The following is a 23241-nucleotide window of genomic DNA, read 5'->3' on the forward strand; positions in this document are numbered from 1 at the left end:
ACCTAGCCCTCTTCCCCTCATTCTTTTCGCCTCTTTCCTCTCGCCCGTTGCTGGGAACGCGCAGCAGTTTCGCTAGCAGACGACAGCCGCTCTTGCTAAGTGCATTTGACGTTTGTATTTGGTTCCGAGTGACCGCAGCTATCCATTTTAGAGTGGCCTGAAGTGTCTGCCGCAAAAACACACCGCCTCTTATAGATACCTTAGTTGTTATTGCCCTCGTGAGGCTTTTGGGAACGAGACTGTCATCCTGCACTCGCACATATTAGCTGTCAAGTGCACTAGACTCGTCATTCTTGACTCACGTGGGCAATAAAAACGCAGATACCTATAAGAGAAGGTGTGATTTTGCGGCAAGCAGTTCAGACAACTCTAAAATGGATATAAGCGGTCACTCAGAACCAAATGCAAACGTCAAATGCGCTTTCTTAGCAAGAGCGGCTGTCGTCTGCTAGCGAAACTACTGTGTGCTCCCAATAACAGGCAAGAGAGTTGAGACGAAAAGAATGCCGGGAAGTGGGCTAGGTGGTGTGAAGACACTCGGTAGGTAAACAATGGGAAGATGGAGATGACATGACCGTCGCTGCCGAAACTTTCCGCATGAAGCTGGTCTCTGGAGAAATTTGGGGTAGTGAGCGCCGCATATTAATAATGAATTACGATGCACCTTGCATAATTACATTCAGGTATGTAGATTCCAAGGTGGAAATCGCATGGCCTGCCTAAACTATACATGAACCCAAGGTACTTTTCGCTATACGGTTCCAGCATACCAGAGCAAAGCGTCTTGAACGAATTATCCTCTTATCTATGCGGTCACGTGGTTCAAATCGCTCATTGTCAAAAGTAAACCTTGATAGCGCATATTCTCGGCCCAACACTAGTGGTAACTCAAGGAGCTAGCATCAAGCATGAGTCGGCACATCGACGGCCAGCTATGTCCTCATGGTCTCCGGCTGCTGCTTAACGCTTTTTCATGATGCGTTGCTTGCGATAACTACAACTGTGTTTTCTTTCTGACCCGCTAGACGGCACCCTTACTTCCTGCTGAGTCAGCTCTTACTCCAAGACGATCTTGGTGGTTGATTACGGACGCGTCTCGTGCATGTTATCTGCCGAGTGTACACCCACCCCTAAAGCTTCAGGCTACCGTTCAAGTCCGCCTGGTTCGTTGCTGTTTTCCTGTCCTTCGTGGTCCCTGACGGTGTTTTACATGTGAGTTGATCTTGAAAAGTCTGGAATTAAGCCGGCGCGCGAACGCCGCATTTCATTGTAGCTTCACTCTTTTCCCCAAGCAACAACGAACTGTTTGCCTTCGCTTCGGAACTGTTCCATTATACGTAGTGAACACAGCCCGAGCAGCAAACAAATTTAACAGCAAACAGTCTGGCAACAAACAAATAAGGACGACACAGACGGAAGCTGAAACAAACGAGTAAAATGATTTGTTCACCAAAACACGCAAGTTAATACAGCCCACGAGTACCCACTAAAGACACAGTTCGAAGAAAGGCACGGCAGGAAAAGGTTCACGTGAGAAAGAAGTCAACCCGTGTCCACCAGACGCTTCAAGCCCGGATGAATCGAGACAGTAAATTCTCGATTCGAATATGTTCGGCTCGAAAAGCACATCGCTTCGAATCGGAATAAATTTTAATACAGAATTGTGTACACGATTCTGAACGAATATAGAACTGATCGCTTCGGTATTTGAAAAATCCGAACCCTTCGCACAACCCTACTAAAAACGAATACTTGCAAATGATCCACTACACAATGATTTTACAATTATACAGCCACGAAGGCTGTCTATTTTATCCCTGAATTGGAACTCTGCCGCAGAAGTTTCAAGGCCGAACGCGAAGCATGGGATCTCGAGCCTGCTTAAAAAACGGGATGTAATGGCCTGGAAAGCTCTTTCAGTCGCAGTGCACCGTGCATGGAAGGGATAACCATTTTTCTTGGCCGCGCTTCTTTGAGTCTGTGACTTTGACACAGTTTAACCAAAACGATTGTGAGAAAAAAAAAACAAAGAAAACGAAAAAAAAAACGCCGATGTTGTTCGGGGTTTTTCAAACTTGTGAAGGCATTTCACCGTGATGCCGAAACGCTCTGTTTTGATGCAGTTACTGCGCGTCCGTTAGATGCAGTGCTTCGCGTGGCGCGTGCTGCCAGCTTTAGCGTATTAGGCGGTGCACTCTATATTATAGCCTGTTTCCTAACGAGACGCGCGTGGTTAACTGCCATTTCGTGCCGAAACTGTGTGTATTTTGTCTACAGCGCAGTAACGTGAGAAGCAGTTGCGTAAATGCCATATCGTGTTCAATTTTTTTTCCGATGGCTGGATCAGCGCTGCAGTGTTGCAGTTCTGTTGTGCCAGTGCGTCGCTTTTACAAGCCGACAGCGATACGTGCAAACTTCGCGCTCGTGTTAACAGCTCAAACGCATTAGGGGAGAGGCAGAATAAAGGCTCGCGCTAATCGCGGATTTTACGGGTCCACGCCATGCAGCACTCTTCTTTTATTTTCTTTGTTTATTTTATTTTTTTATCCCTAGAGGAGAATGCGCGTATGACTCACTTCTAGAACGGGGCAGGATTCGCGTGTGTCGTAAGTCGTTTCGAATCAACTTCCTTGCTCTGGCGAGAAATCTCTGATTCAGCCGGAACTTCTGCGAGTCACTGTCGTCACATCCGGGTCTTGCGAGGCCGGGCGACAGCGAGAGTTGGTCCTACTCGCTGAATTTGGCCCGTGTGGGCGACGGCCTCGTCGTGCTCTTGTTTGGAGCGCGATTGTTGGTTCGCTGCTGGAGGGTTTGGATTCGGATACGAATTCTGCACGGTGCAGGACTTTGTAAAGAGAGGGGAGCTTGGAAAGATGGAGCTTGCTCACCTAACAAGGCCGTTGTAACCATATGAACTTTTATTCGTTGCTTGTTTCTATGTGCTCAATGAAAAATCTATGCAGTTTTTTTGTGTTTTTTTTTTGTGTGTGTGTGCACTCTTCAGAAATGAACCCTGGCCACGAAAAGATAGACCGATCTGCGGGGAAGTTATGTTCCAGTTATGTTCCAGTTATGTTCCAGTTATGTTCCAGTTATGTTCCAGTTATGTTCCAGTTATGTTCCAGTTATGTTCCAGTTATGTTCCACTTATATGTTCCAGTTATGTTCCAGTTATGTTCCAGTTATGTTCCAGTTATGTTCCAGTTACGTTCCAGTTACGTTCCAGTTACGTTCCAGTTACGTTCCAGTTATGTTCCAGTTATGTTCCAGTTATGCTCCAGTTATGCTCCAGTTATGCTCCAGTTATGTTCCAGTTATGTTCCGAAACAATGTGCAGTCACTGAGATTAAAGCACGTGACGCCCTTGAACCGAAATAATCAAATTGTCTGAAAATAAATGGAACGAGAACGGGATAGTTCGCAAAGGAACCTACCGAGATTTTTGTAGCGACGACTGGCGACCAAACCCTATCGCCAATTTTGGTACTAAAAGGCGAATAACTGTTCGAAACTTTGCAGCTCTACTAAGATGTGCGACATGCTGCGGTGGTGATAAGGTCCACGCCGGATGCCAGATACTATGATACTAGAACGTGAATATCTTCTTACAAGGAGCTGACACCAAGTCTCCCTGCACATTTCCGCCCGAGATTATATTACGAATATTCTTGCAAAAAAGATAAAGATTAATTATTCCTGCACCGTTCTCAGTGGAATAAAACCTGCTGTTTAATAAAGCGAGATACAAGCTGGAATTTTACAATTAGAATACACGAATTAGACTTGAATCCAAAAGATATTTTGCATTGACTCGGTAGGTCTGCACCTGTATTTTTAAAAAGTGTACATAACGTTTCCTCTATTATAATTACATTATATTGTTTATATTCCGCGTGGAGAATAGAGTTAACTACAGTCAATACCTATCCCGTGCTTCAAAGGCCAGGAATTATGGCTATGATTTTGCGAAGCCAAGGCGGAAAGAAATTATTATGTCCCTGTATTGGAATCTGATACGAGAATACAGCAGAGAAGTAGAAAGTCTAAACACACATAGAATCAAAGGCAAAGAAAATCTAGAGGGCTTGACAAGGGTGTTTATAACATACACTGAGCCAAACTGTTGAGCTACCAGAGTTGTTCCGCAGACATGCGCGTGTTAATTTTTTTTTCCCTGTCCAGGCTTCTGCTGTGAACACGGAAGACGCGAGATACATCAGCCAGTGATGTACACTCACTGTCAGTGCCAGTTAATACATACAGTCGCAGCCAAAGAAGTGAAGGCATGCAGACAGACTCAAGAGATGGAGAATGGGAACGTTGTGGATGGGACAGAAACAAAATCCTGGGTGACCTTTCGGAAACGCGCACGAAATGGTGAGTTGCACTCTGACCATCCTCCTATTTTCTTGTCACCCCCTTTTTTTTCTGTGACGTCATGGCCTCGGTATAAGATGTCTGTGCGCAAAGTAGACTAGACCAGATGAAATATTGGTTCATTTTGTTTCGCCTTACCGCCAATAGATCGTGTGTCTTGATAAAGTACATCCTATGGTCAGGGTTCACAGTATTCTCAGTGCAAAAGGGAATGGGACGTGGGTTTCGGAGATAGAGTGCTCCCCTCCGTCTTCTCTGTGTGTGCTTTTTTTCTTCTTTTTTTTCCTTTTTTTTTTGCGTAGCGCGTATAGTTGGGGGAGGGATGAAATATGTGAAGTACGGAAGAGAAGATCGTGTTGCATCTTCCATTAGCGTCGCTAAAAAAAGATGCAAGAATATTCAGCCCTATATATTTGGCGCACTTGAAATTGATGTTGCACAAGCTGCGTTATTTTAGCCGAGCGCGCTCCATAAGCAAAAATACAACAGAGGATATTTGGTTGTACAATGAAGAAACTCGAACAGTCTGCATTGCTTGCAGTTTCATAAATCATGCGCAAACCTACAAAATGTGCCGTTCAGCACTAAAGCTTAATTACAATTACAGGCTCATGAAATTGAGTATGTTCCAGCTGTAATTAGAACCTCATACTTGTAATTGGCTTAGTTACTCTGAAAAATAATTGAGTAAAACCGAGTCCCATTACTATTGTCATGTATGACCGTTTTCTTTGTCTCTAAGGCACGCAGTACATTTTATTCTTTTTTTCTCTTAGAGTTCCTTTCAAATTGTAATATGAAAACAGAAAGATATGTAACATCTATTTATTACGTAGGTTAAAAGCTTTCGCCCAGACCCTGGGCTTCAGGTACGAATACAGTAGCCTGAGAAATGCTTACATAAAGACTACACTGCGCTTTTATTCCCGCGTCAGCCAAAATAGTAATATGGAAATATTTAATGAAGGGACAAATGGAACGGCTGATGGAGTACGATGAGAAGAAAAACGTGTTTAACAGAAATATATGTATGAATCAGAATCAAGAAGTGGTGAGTGATGCTGACAATACACGGCAAGCCTTGTCGTGATACTGTCTACGTTAGCCTCACTGATGCCGCTGAAGATGCGTACTGTACGTCTCGCCGCGTTTCTGAAATTAACGCTGAATAAAGGAATGGAACTCGTTAGACGAAACAAAAGTGACCAAAAAGGAGTTGCGTATACTTAATCGAACATGTTGCCGCGAAGAGTCCTGTTGCTACGGCAACGGGTCGGCATTCCAGTGCTGTCTTGCTTATTGCTGACGATGGTAGAGAGCACACAAATGACCCCACCCCCCGAACAGTAGATAAAACGTACTGCGGTTCTTCCCGGCATTCCTCTTGTCTTTCCTACTCTCCATTTATTTACAGCTTTATAACAAGGTTAGTGGGTGGCAGACCTGCATGTAACTGTAAAAGGCAGCATCTCGAACACTTTGCATTCCGTGCACCGCATGAAGAACATCGTTATCGGGACACATTTTTTCGTACTCTCCACGTAATGTTACGAAGCCTCCATTCTATCTCAAGCTTTTTAGAAGCTTACCGTGAAGCTTTAGCTTTCTGGCGAAGGCACGATTAAGTTACATACTTTCCCCATACTCTCCTCCCCTGCACGTCCTAGCGCGTGTTGCTACGCCGGCGTTTAATGAGAACATATAATATAAGATAAGATGTGAATATATAAGATATGGCTAGGGTTTCGCATTTTCAGTTTTTTAACCGAAAAACTGCGAAAACATGCGCCGGCAAATTTTTCCATCCTTCGGTTTTAATCGAAAACACGGAATACCAATGAATGTATGTGGAAAGATTAGAGGGATTAATCGCAGCACACGTTAAATTTAACGAAACAAGCCGGTTTCGGCTTTCACGGTTTAGGTACCGCCACTTCTCTGTGTAGCAATTAGATGTTCCGTTCGTGATGTCTAACATGGGAAGCCCTGTGAGGCAAATATACATATATGTAATGAACAGAGGAACGTCCGTTCCGAGCAACGTCAGTTTAATGAATACATGCCCATGCACGAGCGTGAGTTGGGCCTCTTCCTCGTTACGTCACATATCTATAAGTGGAATGTAAGGAACGTGGTTGACCACGAAAAATGAAGATACTCAATAAGAAATGGAGAAGAAGAGAGAAGTGGAGACAGTGCTTCTACAAGAAAAATATAAAAGGGATACTTTATTGAAAACTAACAAGGGCTATTCGACGTTTCCACACCGGCGCTGTCTTCAACAGGAATGGGGTATTATGGTGACGCAAGACAATTCCAAATGAGAGGAGAGTGAGAGGAGTACGTACAAGGGGAGAGGGCAGCACACGTGCTTTGTCAAACAAAGGTAAACAGGTTCAGGAAAAAAAAAAGAGTAAAATGAGTCACAGGCAGTCATGTTCTTCGCCAGAAGGCAAGGATTTCCTAGGGTGACCAGGAAAAGGTTGCCTAGGTGACATAGGGTGACCCAGGGTCACCCTAGGACTTACACTTCCTAGAATTTACATTCTTTTTAATCCTTATACGGCTTCCCAAGTCGCTTCATTACTTGTAGTCTATATCTTTTTCGCGTCCATCTGTACGCAGTTATCCAATATATATATATATATATATATATATATAGATACTCATTGAACGATGCGACAGCACCAGAGGACACGTGTTTCGCCGTGTTTGCGGCTCGTCGGCCCTGGGTAGCTGCGCATCGTTCGGGATTGGCTTTTCCCCCTTTTTTATAATTCACTGGCTTGCACTGTGGCATTGAGGAGTGCTCAGTCACCCTCCCAGGTGTATATCACTCGCTGAGTGACCCCTGGTTTGCCAATCCCGAACGATGCGCAGCTACCCAGGGCCGACGAGCCGCAAACACGGCGAAACACGTGTCCTCTGGTGCTGTCGCATCGTTCAATGAGTATCTGTTTCTCTACGTGCAGCCATAGAAGCCATTTTAATCTGTAAGTTTGAATTTCAAACACGTCTAGCATCATTTACTTATTATTTTTTTAATGGCTTTTCCCCCTTTTTTATAATTCACTGGCTTGCACTGTGGCATTGAGGAGTGCTCAGTCACCCTCCCAGGTGTATATCACTCGCTGAGTGACCCCTGGTTTGCCAATCCCGAACGATGCGCAGCTACCCAGGGCCGACGAGCCGCAAACACGGCGAAACACGTGTCCTCTGGTGCTGTCGCATCGTTCAATGAGTATCTGTTTCTCTACGTGCAGCCATAGAAGCCATTTTAATCTGTAAGTTTGAATTTCAAACACGTCTAGCATCATTTACTTATTATTTTTTTAATGGCTTTTCCCCCTTTTTTATAATTCACTGGCTTGCACTGTGGCATTGAGGAGTGCTCAGTCACCCTCCCAGGTGTATATCACTCGCTGAGTGACCCCTGGTTTGCCAATCCCGAACGATGCGCAGCTACCCAGGGCCGACGAGCCGCAAACACGGCGAAACACGTGTCCTCTGGTGCTGTCGCATCGTTCAATGAGTATCTGTTTCTCTACGTGCAGCCATAGAAGCCATTTTAATCTGTAAGTTTGAATTTCAAACACGTCTAGCATCATTTACTTATTATTTTTTTAATGGCTTTTCCCCCTTTTTTATAATTCACTGGCTTGCACTGTGGCATTGAGGAGTGCTCAGTCACCCTCCCAGGTGTATATCACTCGCTGAGTGACCCCTGGTTTGCCAATCCCGAACGATGCGCAGCTACCCAGGGCCGACGAGCCGCAAACACGGCGAAACACGTGTCCTCTGGTGCTGTCGCATCGTTCAATGAGTATCTGTTTCTCTACGTGCAGCCATAGAAGCCATTTTAATCTGTAAGTTTGAATTTCAAACACGTCTAGCATCATTTACTTATTATTTTTTTAATGGCTTTTCCCCCTTTTTTATAATTCACTGGCTTGCACTGTGGCATTGAGGAGTGCTCAGTCACCCTCCCAGGTGTATATCACTCGCTGAGTGACCCCTGGTTTGCCAATCCCGAACGATGCGCAGCTACCCAGGGCCGACGAGCCGCAAACACGGCGAAACACGTGTCCTCTGGTGCTGTCGCATCGTTCAATGAGTATCTGTTTCTCTACGTGCAGCCATAGAAGCCATTTTAATCTGTAAGTTTGAATTTCAAACACGTCTAGCATCATTTACTTATTATTTTTTTAATGGCTTTTCCCCCTTTTTTATAATTCACTGGCTTGCACTGTGGCATTGAGGAGTGCTCAGTCACCCTCCCAGGTGTATATCACTCGCTGAGTGACCCCTGGTTTGCCAATCCCGAACGATGCGCAGCTACCCAGGGCCGACGAGCCGCAAACACGGCGAAACACGTGTCCTCTGGTGCTGTCGCATCGTTCAATGAGTATCTGTTTCTCTACGTGCAGCCATAGAAGCCATTTTAATCTGTAAGTTTGAATTTCAAACACGTCTAGCATCATTTACTTATTATTTTTTTAATGGCTTTTCCCCCTTTTTTATAATTCACTGGCTTGCACTGTGGCATTGAGGAGTGCTCAGTCACCCTCCCAGGTGTATATCACTCGCTGAGTGACCCCTGGTTTGCCAATCCCGAACGATGCGCAGCTACCCAGGGCCGACGAGCCGCAAACACGGCGAAACACGTGTCCTCTGGTGCTGTCGCATCGTTCAATGAGTATCTGTTTCTCTACGTGCAGCCATAGAAGCCATTTTAATCTGTAAGTTTGAATTTCAAACACGTCTAGCATCATTTACTTATTATTTTTTTAATGGCTTTTCCCCCTTTTTTATAATTCACTGGCTTGCACTGTGGCATTGAGGAGTGCTCAGTCACCCTCCCAGGTGTATATCACTCGCTGAGTGACCCCTGGTTTGCCAATCCCGAACGATGCGCAGCTACCCAGGGCCGACGAGCCGCAAACACGGCGAAACACGTGTCCTCTGGTGCTGTCGCATCGTTCAATGAGTATCTGTTTCTCTACGTGCAGCCATAGAAGCCATTTTAATCTGTAAGTTTGAATTTCAAACACGTCTAGCATCATTTACTTATTATTTTTTTAATGGCTTTTCCCCCTTTTTTATAATTCACTGGCTTGCACTGTGGCATTGAGGAGTGCTCAGTCACCCTCCCAGGTGTATATCACTCGCTGAGTGACCCCTGGTTTGCCAATCCCGAACGATGCGCAGCTACCCAGGGCCGACGAGCCGCAAACACGGCGAAACACGTGTCCTCTGGTGCTGTCGCATCGTTCAATGAGTATCTGTTTCTCTACGTGCAGCCATAGAAGCCATTTTAATCTGTAAGTTTGAATTTCAAACACGTCTAGCATCATTTACTTATTATTTTTTTAATGGCTTTTCCCCCTTTTTTATAATTCACTGGCTTGCACTGTGGCATTGAGGAGTGCTCAGTCACCCTCCCAGGTGTATATCACTCGCTGAGTGACCCCTGGTTTGCCAATCCCGAACGATGCGCAGCTACCCAGGGCCGACGAGCCGCAAACACGGCGAAACACGTGTCCTCTGGTGCTGTCGCATCGTTCAATGAGTATCTGTTTCTCTACGTGCAGCCATAGAAGCCATTTTAATCTGTAAGTTTGAATTTCAAACACGTCTAGCATCATTTACTTATTATTTTTTTAATGGCTTTTCCCCCTTTTTTATAATTCACTGGCTTGCACTGTGGCATTGAGGAGTGCTCAGTCACCCTCCCAGGTGTATATCACTCGCTGAGTGACCCCTGGTTTGCCAATCCCGAACGATGCGCAGCTACCCAGGGCCGACGAGCCGCAAACACGGCGAAACACGTGTCCTCTGGTGCTGTCGCATCGTTCAATGAGTATCTGTTTCTCTACGTGCAGCCATAGAAGCCATTTTAATCTGTAAGTTTTGTCACAGGGCGACAAATTTTCAGTCATTACGCACAGGCAGATGCGCCCAGGTAATTTTCCATGACCACGACATGCAAGACTCGTGGTCAGCCACAAAGAGAGCACGTGTCCATCACGAGGACCAGAATAGCAGTACAGCCGTGAGAACGTCGTGGTTCTCACGTAACCAAAAGGGACTTCGGCATAGATTCCGAGAATGTGGCACGCGTGGTGACCCTTTTTCGTAGGGAAGAATGGGTTCGTTTCGTGGAAGCGCCTGAGGGTGCCCCGTCTGCCGAGGGATTAAAAAGGAGCGACCGGCCGAAAGTAGGTTGTCGTCCCATGGTCACCGGATAGTGAAAGTCGTAACGAGATAGCGGCGGTTTTGCCGCCGGAGATAATTGGAGGTGCGGAAGGAGCGGATCGGCGAAGATCTGAGTGACGGCAGAGTTTTGAAGACATCGCAGGGAGCTGCGACAGAAGTGGTGCAACCCAGAATTTTGAAGACATCGCAGGGAGCTGCGACAGAAGTGGTGCAACCCGGAGTTTTGAAGACATCGCAGGAAGCTGCGACATTTTGTGAGAATTAGTTTTGTGTGTGAGCGTGACCAGGAAGAAGGAAAGCATCCGACGTGATCCAGAGGGCCGCCCGACAGTATCGACTGCAACGAAGCCGACCGCCTCCAAGAATCGTCCGCCTCAGAGATAAGTTGACTGTTCGAACTTTTCTTTTCATTGTACGAACTTTGCGGAACTATTTTAGACAGTAGCCGGGCAATTTGTGCGTAATTCGCGTTTAGTCGGTAGCATTGGTGTGGTGCGATACCCGCCTCATTTGTGTGTCTTGATCGATACTTGCACATTTCCTGTTGTGTGCTATTTCGATTGATGTTATGTCTTTTGCGAAAGAGTAAATTGTTGTTGCTTGTTACGAAAGCAATGTGTCCTCGTCCTCTTGTTCATCGACTGGCCAATCTCCACCCTACCCGCTGAGTTCGAATACCTTCATCGATCTCGGAGCTGGGGGATATCACGCACGATCCCTGAGCCCCGTGACATATTTCTGGCGTCCGCGACAGGACTCAGGAACAGTGGTGGAGAAAAGGTTTCGTCGGTGAACTTGTGGTCGAGTTTTGCGAAGTTTGAGACGTGTACGCCATGGATTTGCCCGAGCTAGTAGCGATTGGGAAGGAATTAGGCCTTCAGGGTGCCGCGTTGAAAGAATGGGTTGAGAAGGAACAGAGAGAAAGGCGAGCGCAAGAAAGAGAACTATTGAAGGAACAGCTACATGCGAGAGAGCAAGAACAAATTCGAGAAACTGAAGCAGCGAAAGCTAGGGCAGAAGAAGTAAAACTTAAGATTAGACTGCAAGAGCTACAGAACCAGGGTGCAACTGGATCAACGCAGAGCGCTACGCGCGACGTAAGCAGCACGCTGCCCATAAGTCCTCATAGGTGGCTTGCGCCATTTGATGAAAAGAAAGATGATCTCGATGCCTACTTGCTGCGTTTCGAACGACTGGCGACGGGTCAACGGTGGGCAAAAGAACAATGGGCTACAGCGCTCAGCGTGTGCCTAAGCGGAGATGCTTTAGGTGTGTTTGCCAGGCTGACCCCAGAAGATTCCGCCGATTATGATAAAGTGAAGCTCGCGCTCCTTCAGCGGTTCCGACTCACAGCGGAGGGGTTCAGAGAGAAATTCCGAAGCGGGAAGCCTATGGAGGGAGAAACAGGCACGCAGTTTGCAGCACGACTGAGTAACCTCTTCGACCGCTGGGTAGACCTCTCCGAAACGAAGCATGACTACGTGAACCTACGAAATTTGCTCCTGACCGAACAGTTCATTAAGGGTTGCCAGCCTAAGCTTGCCGTGTTCCTGCGAGAACGAAAAACTGAATCGCTGACCGATTTAGCTAAACTAGCGGATCGCTACTTGGAAGCCCAATGTCAGAGCAGTCTTGGGAAAAACAAGAACGAAGAAGTGGAAGTAGTAGGAGAACCAAAACGAACGACAAACGTGAAGCAAGTACGGGACAGAGAAGAAAACCGTAACCCGAGACGATGTTATTTGTGTAACAAGATAGGGCATGTGGCCTCAGAATGCAGATCGCGACAAGGAAGACAAGTGGGTGTAACGTGCTACACGTGTGGTAAAGCAGGGCACACCGCAAGACAGTGTTGGGAAAAAGCACCGGCCAAGCCCCAGGCATCGTGCATTGTAGCCCCGAGGACGGAGAAACGTAACTCCGCAGACGACTGCATCAGTGAAGGATACATCGAACTGAAAAATGGAGTGAAGCTGCCAGTGGTGAACGCCTTCGTCTCGCCAAAAACTTTGCTCCAGGTCGAGGGTATGCCAGTGGTAACGGGAAAATTGGGAGAACATCGCGTGACAGTGCTGCGCGACACGGGAAGCAATACAGTTATCGTCAGAAAGATGCTCGTCAAGGAGGAAGACCTGACGGGAGAAGTAGGTCAAGTGTACTTGGTGGACGGGACTGTAAGAAACCTTCCAGAGGCGAGGATATCTGTGAAGACGCCGTTTTTCAGCGGGATCCTGACGGCCAAGTGTATGGAAAACCCCCTCTACGACGTGATCCTAGGAAACGTGCCCGGAGCCCGAGAACCAAGCGACCCAGACCCCAATTGGGAATCATGTGAAGCGACAGATGCCGAGAGGCTGCAGACGCAACTCGTGAAGGATGAAGAGACAGAGGAACTGAGTGCCGCAGTGGAGACGAGGAGACAGGCCAAGGAAAAGACTCAAGGGAGGAGAGAACGGGCATCACTCCGAGTAGCGGAAATACACGAATGGCCAGCGCAGCCCGGAGAAATTGCGAAGGAGCAGCAAGAGGATGTCACTTTGAAGTGCTGTTTTGACCGAGTCGGACAGAGACTTCAATGCCGCAATGAAAACAACAGTTACGAGTTCGTCGTAAAGGAGGGTATTTTGTGCCGGTTGTACCGAATGGGAGCTGGAAAAGAATTTCTGCAGATGATCGTGCCAAAGACGTTCAGAGAAGCAGTATTGAAGCTGGCACATGACGGCATTATGTCAGGGCATCAGGGTGTGCAAAAGACTACGGACAGGGTCCTAACGGAATTCTTCTGGCCAGGCGTACAAGCGGATGTCAAGCGATTTGTCAAATCCTGCGACCAGTGTCAACGGACAACCCCAAAAGGAAAGGTGGCCAAGGTACCTCTCGGAAAGATGCCAACGATCGAGACGCCATTCCAGCGCGTTGCCGTCGACATCGTTGGACCAATCTCGCCAGCCACCGCGAAGGGGAACCAATACATCCTCACGATGGTCGATTATGCGACACGCTACCCGGATGCCGTGGCCCTACCTAGCATCACAACGGAAAGGGTAGCAGAAGGCCTTGTAGAAATGTTCACCCGGACGGGGATCCCGAGGGAAATCTTGAGCGATCGGGGACCCGCTTTTGTGTCGGATGCCATGCGGGAAGTGAGTCGCCTGCTGTCCCTGAAGCAGAGTTGTGCCTAACTCGTTACAAGTAACTCGTTACCTGGTAACGGTTACTTTTTTTGGTAACGAAGTAACGATTCAGTTACTTTTTAAAAAATTGTAATAGTAACGGAATCAGTTACAAAAATTGGTAACGCGTTATTGGCATTACTCGTTCCTTTTTTTGAGCACGGGGAGCACATTTCGGCATTCCGTGTGGTGCAATGGCTGCAGATTTGACCTGCGTGACGTGTGACTCAAGGTATTATTGCAGTCCCTCACTGTGTGTTGTTGTCCTTTCTCTTGTTTCCGTAATCTCCGACCATCAGTCCTTCCCAAGAATGGACACCAATTGTGCTATGGCTACAAAAAACGCGTTTCGACTTTTCTTATCTTTGCTAAGCTTCTGAGCGCTCTAAATTATGACGCAGCCCCTCGTCTGTTTTGGGAAACCGTTGGTGATCTGTGGCACGAAAACCAGTGTTTTTTCTTGTGTTTTCGTAATCTCCGATCACCCCCACTTCGGAAACAAGGGAGAAGGTTCAGGCAAACTGATATAGATTCATGGTAACGGGCCGAGAGACACGGAACACGATGGACGGACGACAAATTTCGAGTATCAGCTTCTCCTGAAGTGCAATTCCTCATTAATAAAGAGTTGAAGGCAAGTGACGGCGTGTTTGTTGGCTCCTTTAACTATGCAGCGGTAACGTAAAAGTAACTCGTTACCTGTGAGTAACGAGAACTCGTTACTTTTGTATGTTGGTAACGAGTAACGTATTTAGTTACTTTTTTCTGAAGTAACGGGTAACGGTATTTAGTTTTTTTTTTCGGTAACGGGCACAAGTCTGCCCTGAAGCAACTTCACAGCTCTCCGTACCACCCGATGGGCAACGGACTTGTTGAAAAATTTAATGGGACCATCAAGATCACGTTGAAGCGTATGTGCGAGGAGCGACCGAGAGATTGGGACCGGTACCTGTCGCCGCTGTTATTCGCGTACCGTGAGGTTCCCCAAGCGAGCCTTGGCTTCTCGCCATTCGAACTCCTCTACGGACGCCATGTGAGAGGGCCGCTCTCAGTGCTGCGAGAATGGTGGACCAACGAGGACATCGAAAGTGACGTGAAGACCACGTACGAGCATGTATTCCAACTGCGCAACAAACTTGAGGAAACATGCAAGCTAGCGCACGAGGAGCTGGAGCGAGCGGGGGCAAGATACCGGCAACAATACAATAAGAAGGCCCGCCAGAGACGACTTGAAGTAGGACAAAAGGCTCTAATCCTTCTCCCCACAGACAGCAACAAACTTTTGATGCATTGGAAGGGGCCTTTCCCTATCATCGGGAGGAAATGAGAGGTCGACTACATCGTCGATCTAGGTCACACAACGAAGGTGTTCCACGCCAACCTCCTCAAGCGGTACGAGGAGAGAGAAGAAGCAGAGGGAGGCCAGACAAAAGTGTGCAGCGTCGTGTCGATAGAAGAAAATGAAAGGGACGAGACAGTACCGATGCTCAGCTTGGAGAAGAAAGAGGACCACAACGACATTGTTTTGGCAGGAAGGTTGAGTGATCGACAACGCAGCGAAGCAAGTCAACTGGTACGACAGTTCAGCACGATCATGTCGGACGTGCCGGGTAGTACAAATTTGGAAACATGTCGGTTGGAGTTGTCTACGGCGAAACCGGTACACACAAGGCAGTATCCGCTACCGTTCGCAGTGCGAAACACTGTGGAAGACGAGATCCAGAAGATGTTGGGCCTGGGCATCATAGAAAAGTCAAGTTCGCCATACAACTCCCCTGTATTGGTAGTGCGGAAGCCAGATAACACGCATAGGCTCTGTGTTGACTTCCGTAGGTTAAATGAGGTGCTGAAAGCAGATGCGGAACCAATCCCAAGGGCTGACCATATGTTTGCAGACATCGGGGAGAAGAAGTTTTTCACCAAACTGGACTTCAGTAAGGGCTACTGGCAGATACCTTTAGAAAGAGAGTCTAGGGCGAAGACTGCCTTTTCGACGGAATCCGGCCTGTACCAATTCCGGTACATGCCATTTGGTCTAAAGACTGCTCCAGCAGTTTTCACAAAGGTGATGCGAAAGCTCTTCGACGACATGCCAGACGTCCGTCACTACTATGATGACGTTTTGGTAGCAAGTGACACGTGGAGCGAGCATATGGCGACACTTAAACAAGTGTTCGAGAAGATCCGCGATGCAGGCCTTACAGTGCGGCCAACGAAATGCGAGATAGGCCACGACGAAGTAAATTTCCTGGGCCATAAGATTGGGAAAGGGAAAGTGTCTCCAGTCGCAAAGTTAGTCGAGAAAATCCAAAAAGCAGAGCGACCAGTCACGAAGAAGCAGGTTAGGTCATTCTTGGGACTAACCGGATACTACAGGGATTTCATACCCCACTACGCAGAGGTAGCTGCGCCGCTAACAAGCCTGACGAAAAAGGGAGGAAGCAACACCGTGGTATGGGAAGAGGCACACGAGGAAGCCTTCAATGACTTGAAGCGAAGGTTGACAGAAGCTCCGATTTTACGGCTGCCTGATCTAGACAAGGACTTTGTACTACGAACCGACGCCTCGGAAAAGAGTCTCGGGGCGGTGCTACTGCAAGAGTATGAGGGTGTGTTGCATCCGGTAGCATACGCTAGCCGGAAGTTGTTGGCCCGAGAAGCAGCGTACGCCACCATCGAGAGGGAAGGACTCGCTCTTATTTGGGGAATTCATCGGTTCCACCCGTACCTCTACGGCAAGCCATTCGTCCTGCAAACGGACCATCAGCCCCTTCTCCACATCAACCGAAGCCGACACACAAACGCACGCGTGATGCGTTGGAGTTTGCAGCTACAGGAATATGATTTCCGTGTGGAATATGTAAAGGGAAGGGAGAATGTCGGCGCAGACTATCTAAGTCGGATGTAATAACTTGTGAGGGGCCAACAGATTGTATATATTGAACTATAAGTGCCTCTAAAATGAATACTGTACTTTAATTTATTGTGTTTCCGCATATTTGTAGTGATTATCCCTTATTGCTGTGTACACTTGCGTTGTATAGTTGTGTATGCCTGTGGCTTGCGTTTGTATATACAATTGGTGTAGTGAGAATGTTGTGCTATCACGTGACCCTGTGTTATAACTCTTGAATGTGATGTTTTTGTAATTGTTTCGTAGCATTTCCATTCTGTTGAGGCGTTGAAGTGTATGATACCGATACTTTGATTTGTCTGCACCTGTGAAGATGTTGAATATTATTGTATAATATTCTTGAAGGGGGGAGTCGTGTCACAGGGCGACAAATTTTCAGTCATTACGCACAGGCAGATGCGCCCAGGTAATTTTCCATGACCACGACATGCAAGACTCGTGGTCAGCCACAAAGAGAGCACGTGTCCATCACGAGGACCAGAATAGCAGTACAGCCGTGAGAACGTCGTGGTTCTCACGTAACCAAAAGGGACTTCGGCATAGATTCCGAGAATGTGGCACGCGTGGTGACCCTTTTTCGTAGGGAAGAATGGGTTCGTTTCGTGGAAGCGCCTGAGGGTGCCCCGTCTGCCGAGGGATTAAAAAGGAGCGACCGGCCGAAAGTAGGTTGTCGTCCCATGGTCACCGGATAGTGAAAGTCGTAACGAGATAGCGGCGGTTTTGCCGCCGGAGATAATTGGAGGTGCGGAAGGAGCGGATCGGCGAAGATCTGAGTGACGGCAGAGTTTTGAAGACATCGCAGGGAGCTGCGACAGAAGTGGTGCAACCCAGAATTTTGAAGACATCGCAGGGAGCTGCGACAGAAGTGGTGCAACCCGGAGTTTTGAAGACATCGCAGGAAGCTGCGACATTTTGTGAGAATTAGTTTTGTGTGTGAGCGTGACCAGGAAGAAGGAAAGCATCCGACGTGATCCAGAGGGCCGCCCGACAGTATCGACTGCAACGAAGCCGACCGCCTCCAAGAATCGTCCGCCTCAGAGATAAGTTGACTGTTCGAACTTTTCTTTTCATTGTACGAACTTTGCGGAACTATTTTAGACAGTAGCCGGGCAATTTGTGCGTAATTCGCGTTTAGTCGGTAGCATTGGTGTGGTGCGATACCCGCCTCATTTGTGTGTCTTGATCGATACTTGCACATTTCCTGTTGTGTGCTATTTCGATTGATGTTATGTCTTTTGCGAAAGAGTAAATTGTTGTTGCTTGTTACGAAAGCAATGTGTCCTCGTCCTCTTGTTCATCGACTGGCCAATCTCCACCCTACCCGCTGAGTTCGAATACCTTCATCGATCTCGGAGCTGGGGGATATCACGCACGATCCCTGAGCCCCGTGACAAGTTTGAATTTCAAACACGTCTAGCATCATTTACTTATTATTTTTTTAATGGCTTTTCCCCCTTTTTTATAATTCACTGGCTTGCACTGTGGCATTGAGGAGTGCTCAGTCACCCTCCCAGGTGTATATCACTCGCTGAGTGACCCCTGGTTTGCCAATCCCGAACGATGCGCAGCTACCCAGGGCCGACGAGCCGCAAACACGGCGAAACACGTGTCCTCTGGTGCTGTCGCATCGTTCAATGAGTATCTGTTTCTCTACGTGCAGCCATAGAAGCCATTTTAATCTGTAAGTTTGAATTTCAAACACGTCTAGCATCATTTACTTATTATTTTTTTAATGGCTTTTCCCCCTTTTTTATAATTCACTGGCTTGCACTGTGGCATTGAGGAGTGCTCAGTCACCCTCCCAGGTGTATATCACTCGCTGAGTGACCCCTGGTTTGCCAATCCCGAACGATGCGCAGCTACCCAGGGCCGACGAGCCGCAAACACGGCGAAACACGTGTCCTCTGGTGCTGTCGCATCGTTCAATGAGTATCTGTTTCTCTACGTGCAGCCATAGAAGCCATTTTAATCTGTAAGTTTGAATTTCAAACACGTCTAGCATCATTTACTTATTATTTTTTTAATGGCTTTTCCCCCTTTTTTATAATTCACTGGCTTGCACTGTGGCATTGAGGAGTGCTCAGTCACCCTCCCAGGTGTATATCACTCGCTGAGTGACCCCTGGTTTGCCAATCCCGAACGATGCGCAGCTACCCAGGGCCGACGAGCCGCAAACACGGCGAAACACGTGTCCTCTGGTGCTGTCGCATCGTTCAATGAGTATCTGTTTCTCTACGTGCAGCCATAGAAGCCATTTTAATCTGTAAGTTTGAATTTCAAACACGTCTAGCATCATTTACTTATTATTTTTTTAATGGCTTTTCCCCCTTTTTTATAATTCACTGGCTTGCACTGTGGCATTGAGGAGTGCTCAGTCACCCTCCCAGGTGTATATCACTCGCTGAGTGACCCCTGGTTTGCCAATCCCGAACGATGCGCAGCTACCCAGGGCCGACGAGCCGCAAACACGGCGAAACACGTGTCCTCTGGTGCTGTCGCATCGTTCAATGAGTATCTGTTTCTCTACGTGCAGCCATAGAAGCCATTTTAATCTGTAAGTTTGAATTTCAAACACGTCTAGCATCATTTACTTATTATTTTTTTAATGGCTTTTCCCCCTTTTTTATAATTCACTGGCTTGCACTGTGGCATTGAGGAGTGCTCAGTCACCCTCCCAGGTGTATATCACTCGCTGAGTGACCCCTGGTTTGCCAATCCCGAACGATGCGCAGCTACCCAGGGCCGACGAGCCGCAAACACGGCGAAACACGTGTCCTCTGGTGCTGTCGCATCGTTCAATGAGTATCTGTTTCTCTACGTGCAGCCATAGAAGCCATTTTAATCTGTAAGTTTGAATTTCAAACACGTCTAGCATCATTTACTTATTATTTTTTTAATGGCTTTTCCCCCTTTTTTATAATTCACTGGCTTGCACTGTGGCATTGAGGAGTGCTCAGTCACCCTCCCAGGTGTATATCACTCGCTGAGTGACCCCTGGTTTGCCAATCCCGAACGATGCGCAGCTACCCAGGGCCGACGAGCCGCAAACACGGCGAAACACGTGTCCTCTGGTGCTGTCGCATCGTTCAATGAGTATCTGTTTCTCTACGTGCAGCCATAGAAGCCATTTTAATCTGTAAGTTTGAATTTCAAACACGTCTAGCATCATTTACTTATTATTTTTTTAATGGCTTTTCCCCCTTTTTTATAATTCACTGGCTTGCACTGTGGCATTGAGGAGTGCTCAGTCACCCTCCCAGGTGTATATCACTCGCTGAGTGACCCCTGGTTTGCCAATCCCGAACGATGCGCAGCTACCCAGGGCCGACGAGCCGCAAACACGGCGAAACACGTGTCCTCTGGTGCTGTCGCATCGTTCAATGAGTATCTGTTTCTCTACGTGCAGCCATAGAAGCCATTTTAATCTGTAAGTTTGAATTTCAAACACGTCTAGCATCATTTACTTATTATTTTTTTAATGGCTTTTCCCCCTTTTTTATAATTCACTGGCTTGCACTGTGGCATTGAGGAGTGCTCAGTCACCCTCCCAGGTGTATATCACTCGCTGAGTGACCCCTGGTTTGCCAATCCCGAACGATGCGCAGCTACCCAGGGCCGACGAGCCGCAAACACGGCGAAACACGTGTCCTCTGGTGCTGTCGCATCGTTCAATGAGTATCTGTTTCTCTACGTGCAGCCATAGAAGCCATTTTAATCTGTAAGTTTGAATTTCAAACACGTCTAGCATCATTTACTTATTATTTTTTTAATGGCTTTTCCCCCTTTTTTATATATATATATATATATACACAAATGGAAACTAACCGAAGCTCGGCAGCTGCACGTATATATATATATATATATATAGGGTGAGGTAAAAGGATTATCAAACAGCCACGATGTTTTACAGAAGTTCACAGTAGTTTACAGAAGTTCAAAAAGTAAAATGGGCAAGGGGTCGACGTTTCGACAGTGGCAGTGTCGAAACTTCGACCCCTTGCCCATTTTACTTTTTAACGTCTCCCTATGTAATAAACTAGTGTTTGTAACTTCCCTAAAATCTGTTTCGGTGTCTGTCTTTGAACTTCTATATATATATATATATATATATATATATAATTAACTCTATTTTTATTTTTGTTTAAGGCTGCGCAGAGACGCACACTTTTGAAATTACATTGCGGTTCATGTTCTCCAATAACTGCAGGGTGCATCATGTACACACCAGAAAAAATAACCGAAAAACGCCGATTGCATTGGAATAGATAAACACCGAAAACATACGCCGGACGCGCCCTGAAATAGAAACCGAGAGCGCGGAACCCTAGATATGGCATTACTGACAAAGGTATTACAGTAGTGCCTCCGTTAAGATCCATTACGATCTCCGTCCTCTGTGTCTTAAAACGACTGCGACTAATCCTGAGGCCCACCCTACGCTTCCAACGGGCCTGTCTCGTTTGGCCCGAAATGGGCACACTCTGACGTTATCGGCTCCGTTCGGAGGTTAAGCTGTACGGTGTATGCTTACCAACAACCTCTTTATCTCTATAGCTCTTGAAGAGGGTTGAACATCTCCCCAAACTCTTCGTGTCAGTCTGAGACATTCTAAGATCTTGTAGCATGCTGAAAGTCTACTGAAGCGAATAACAGCTGTCTTACCTCTCACTCTAAATCCCCTTTTTCTTCCTTTGATCTGAAAGGAGAGCCGACTGCGTTTGTTGTCAGTGGGTCTGAAGAGGATAATGTATAGGTTCTGATCCGCCACGAACTGTCTGCACTGCTACTCACATCTGATCATAGCGATACTAAAAGTCCCAGGGTCAAGTGATAGAAGAAGAAACTTTCGCTCTTTCCTTTAACCCATAGTCTTTATCGAGCGCAGCGCATTACTACGGAAATCAACATGGCTCGCTCATAGCAGACGAGAAAGCTAACCACACCATAGACCGTGGCTCCCCAAACGCTCTTTCATCTTTCCTTGTTTTCGGAACGCGCTAGTATACTTCGTGTCTTGTCCTTCCTAATGAGTTGGATGTACACGTAATAAAGGCTCTCGTCGATATTGGACCTTCTTATAGCCCGTTTATTGCATTCTTCCATCCTCTTAACCACAAGTAGTAGAAGCTTACCACGTTCTATGTACCCAAGAGGGTCTTCAACAAAAATGGGTTCGTGCCAGCGGGAAAGATATAAGCGAGTTATAGATAGCCCTCATGTGGAAAGGCAGCGCCATGATATCTTTTTTTTTCTCTCTTTCCTTTTCTTTTCTTTTGGAAACGAGGAGGATACTGTACATAGCCGTAATTGAGGGCCGAAATGTGGCATGTGGTTCAGCCGAGCGTTCCCTGTTCCTTGGGAAGTCTGCCCAGGACGCACGATCCCCCCCTTGCGATAGTCGTGAGGTTGCGCGGCTAAGCATGGCCGATTACAGCAAGCAGTTTCATCACCATCACCATCACCACTACCACCACCACCATCACCATCACCACCGAGCGTAACTTTACGCTGAAATGCTTCTGAAATGAAACTTTTCAAAAGACGGCACCAACACGCTCCCGAGCAAAGCGCGGACGTCACAGAGCTCAGAGCTGCATTCATTCTCATTGGCAGCCGTAAGCACGTGACCTCTCGTGCGCTGCCTCACTGGCGGCGGCGACTGTGATGTCCGAGCCGCAGGAGTTTCGGTATTTGCGGTGCCCATTTTCATCGTTTCTGTTACTGTCCTCGCTGTGAAACTTTCGATGCACGTTCACATCGATGCAAAGAATCGTCTCTTACGTCCATCTTGGATAACCTGGAATGACCTGTCGCGACCCCTTTAAGCCAAGCCTGTGTCCTACTTCCCCAATGTATTGAAAAAGCGGGAACGCAGAAGTCTATTAACCATAGTAAATTGGGCTTCAAAAACTCTCATACTTGGACGGATTACCAACAGAGAAGGAGACATCGTTTTAAGATTTTGTTGACCGTAAGCACTTACATAATCGCGCCCAGGACCAACCCTGTTTCACTAACGCTGGTTAACTTTAAACCGGGATCAAGGGTTGCTACAACTTGAAGCTAACACTCAATTCTTCTTTACAAACGTTAGCTCGTGACGTGATGAATGTTTCAGTGACCATAACTTGCGTTAATGAAGCGCAGTTAAGCGTTAAATTCAAGTTAAGGGACCGTTGATCTCGGTTCAAATGCTAATCCGCGTTGGTGAAACTGGGCCTAAGTGCATGGAGTCTTGATCGTCACATTTTTCTCTGCTATTATCATCATCATCATCCTCGTCGTCAATCATCACCAACTGATGAATTCGTTCCGGTTTACATGTTAAAATTCGATGGTCTCTGAGAGTAATCAAACCAGCGTGAGCGATTCGAGCTCTGCACGTCATAGTCATTCGCCCTTTCCGGGCAGTCTTTCTTCCCTGTAACGAACAACCTCGGTTCACGGACCCCGAGATAGAACACTATGTTCTTCACGATACGGTTACTAAGCACACGCCACAAAGTACGATCAAGCGACTTCCCGTGTTTCCCCCCTGAACCCTGCTGGTCCACCATTAGC

General features: G+C 47.0%; 2 protein-coding genes across 2 annotated transcripts in view; both read left to right on the plus strand.

Annotated features, from left to right (window-relative positions):
- The first annotated feature begins 1100 nt into the window (after positions 1–1100).
- Positions 1101–23241, plus strand: part of LOC135367145 (calcitonin gene-related peptide type 1 receptor-like) — a 135964-nt gene continuing 113823 nt past the window's right edge. Inside the window, exons 1-2 of the mRNA XM_064600263.1 lie at positions 1101–1212; positions 4183–4377. The gene's annotated coding sequence lies outside the window, so the exon portion shown is untranslated. The remainder of the gene's footprint in view (positions 1213–4182; positions 4378–23241) is intronic.
- LOC135367589 (uncharacterized) lies at positions 11427–13775 on the plus strand. The gene has a single exon (XM_064600879.1). The coding sequence runs from the start codon at positions 11427–11429 to the stop codon at positions 13773–13775; it is 2349 nt and encodes a 782-aa protein (XP_064456949.1).

Source organism: Ornithodoros turicata, chromosome 8, assembly GCF_037126465.1.
Source record: "Ornithodoros turicata isolate Travis chromosome 8, ASM3712646v1, whole genome shotgun sequence".
In the NCBI taxonomy this organism is placed as follows: Eukaryota; Metazoa; Arthropoda; class Arachnida; order Ixodida; family Argasidae; genus Ornithodoros; species Ornithodoros turicata.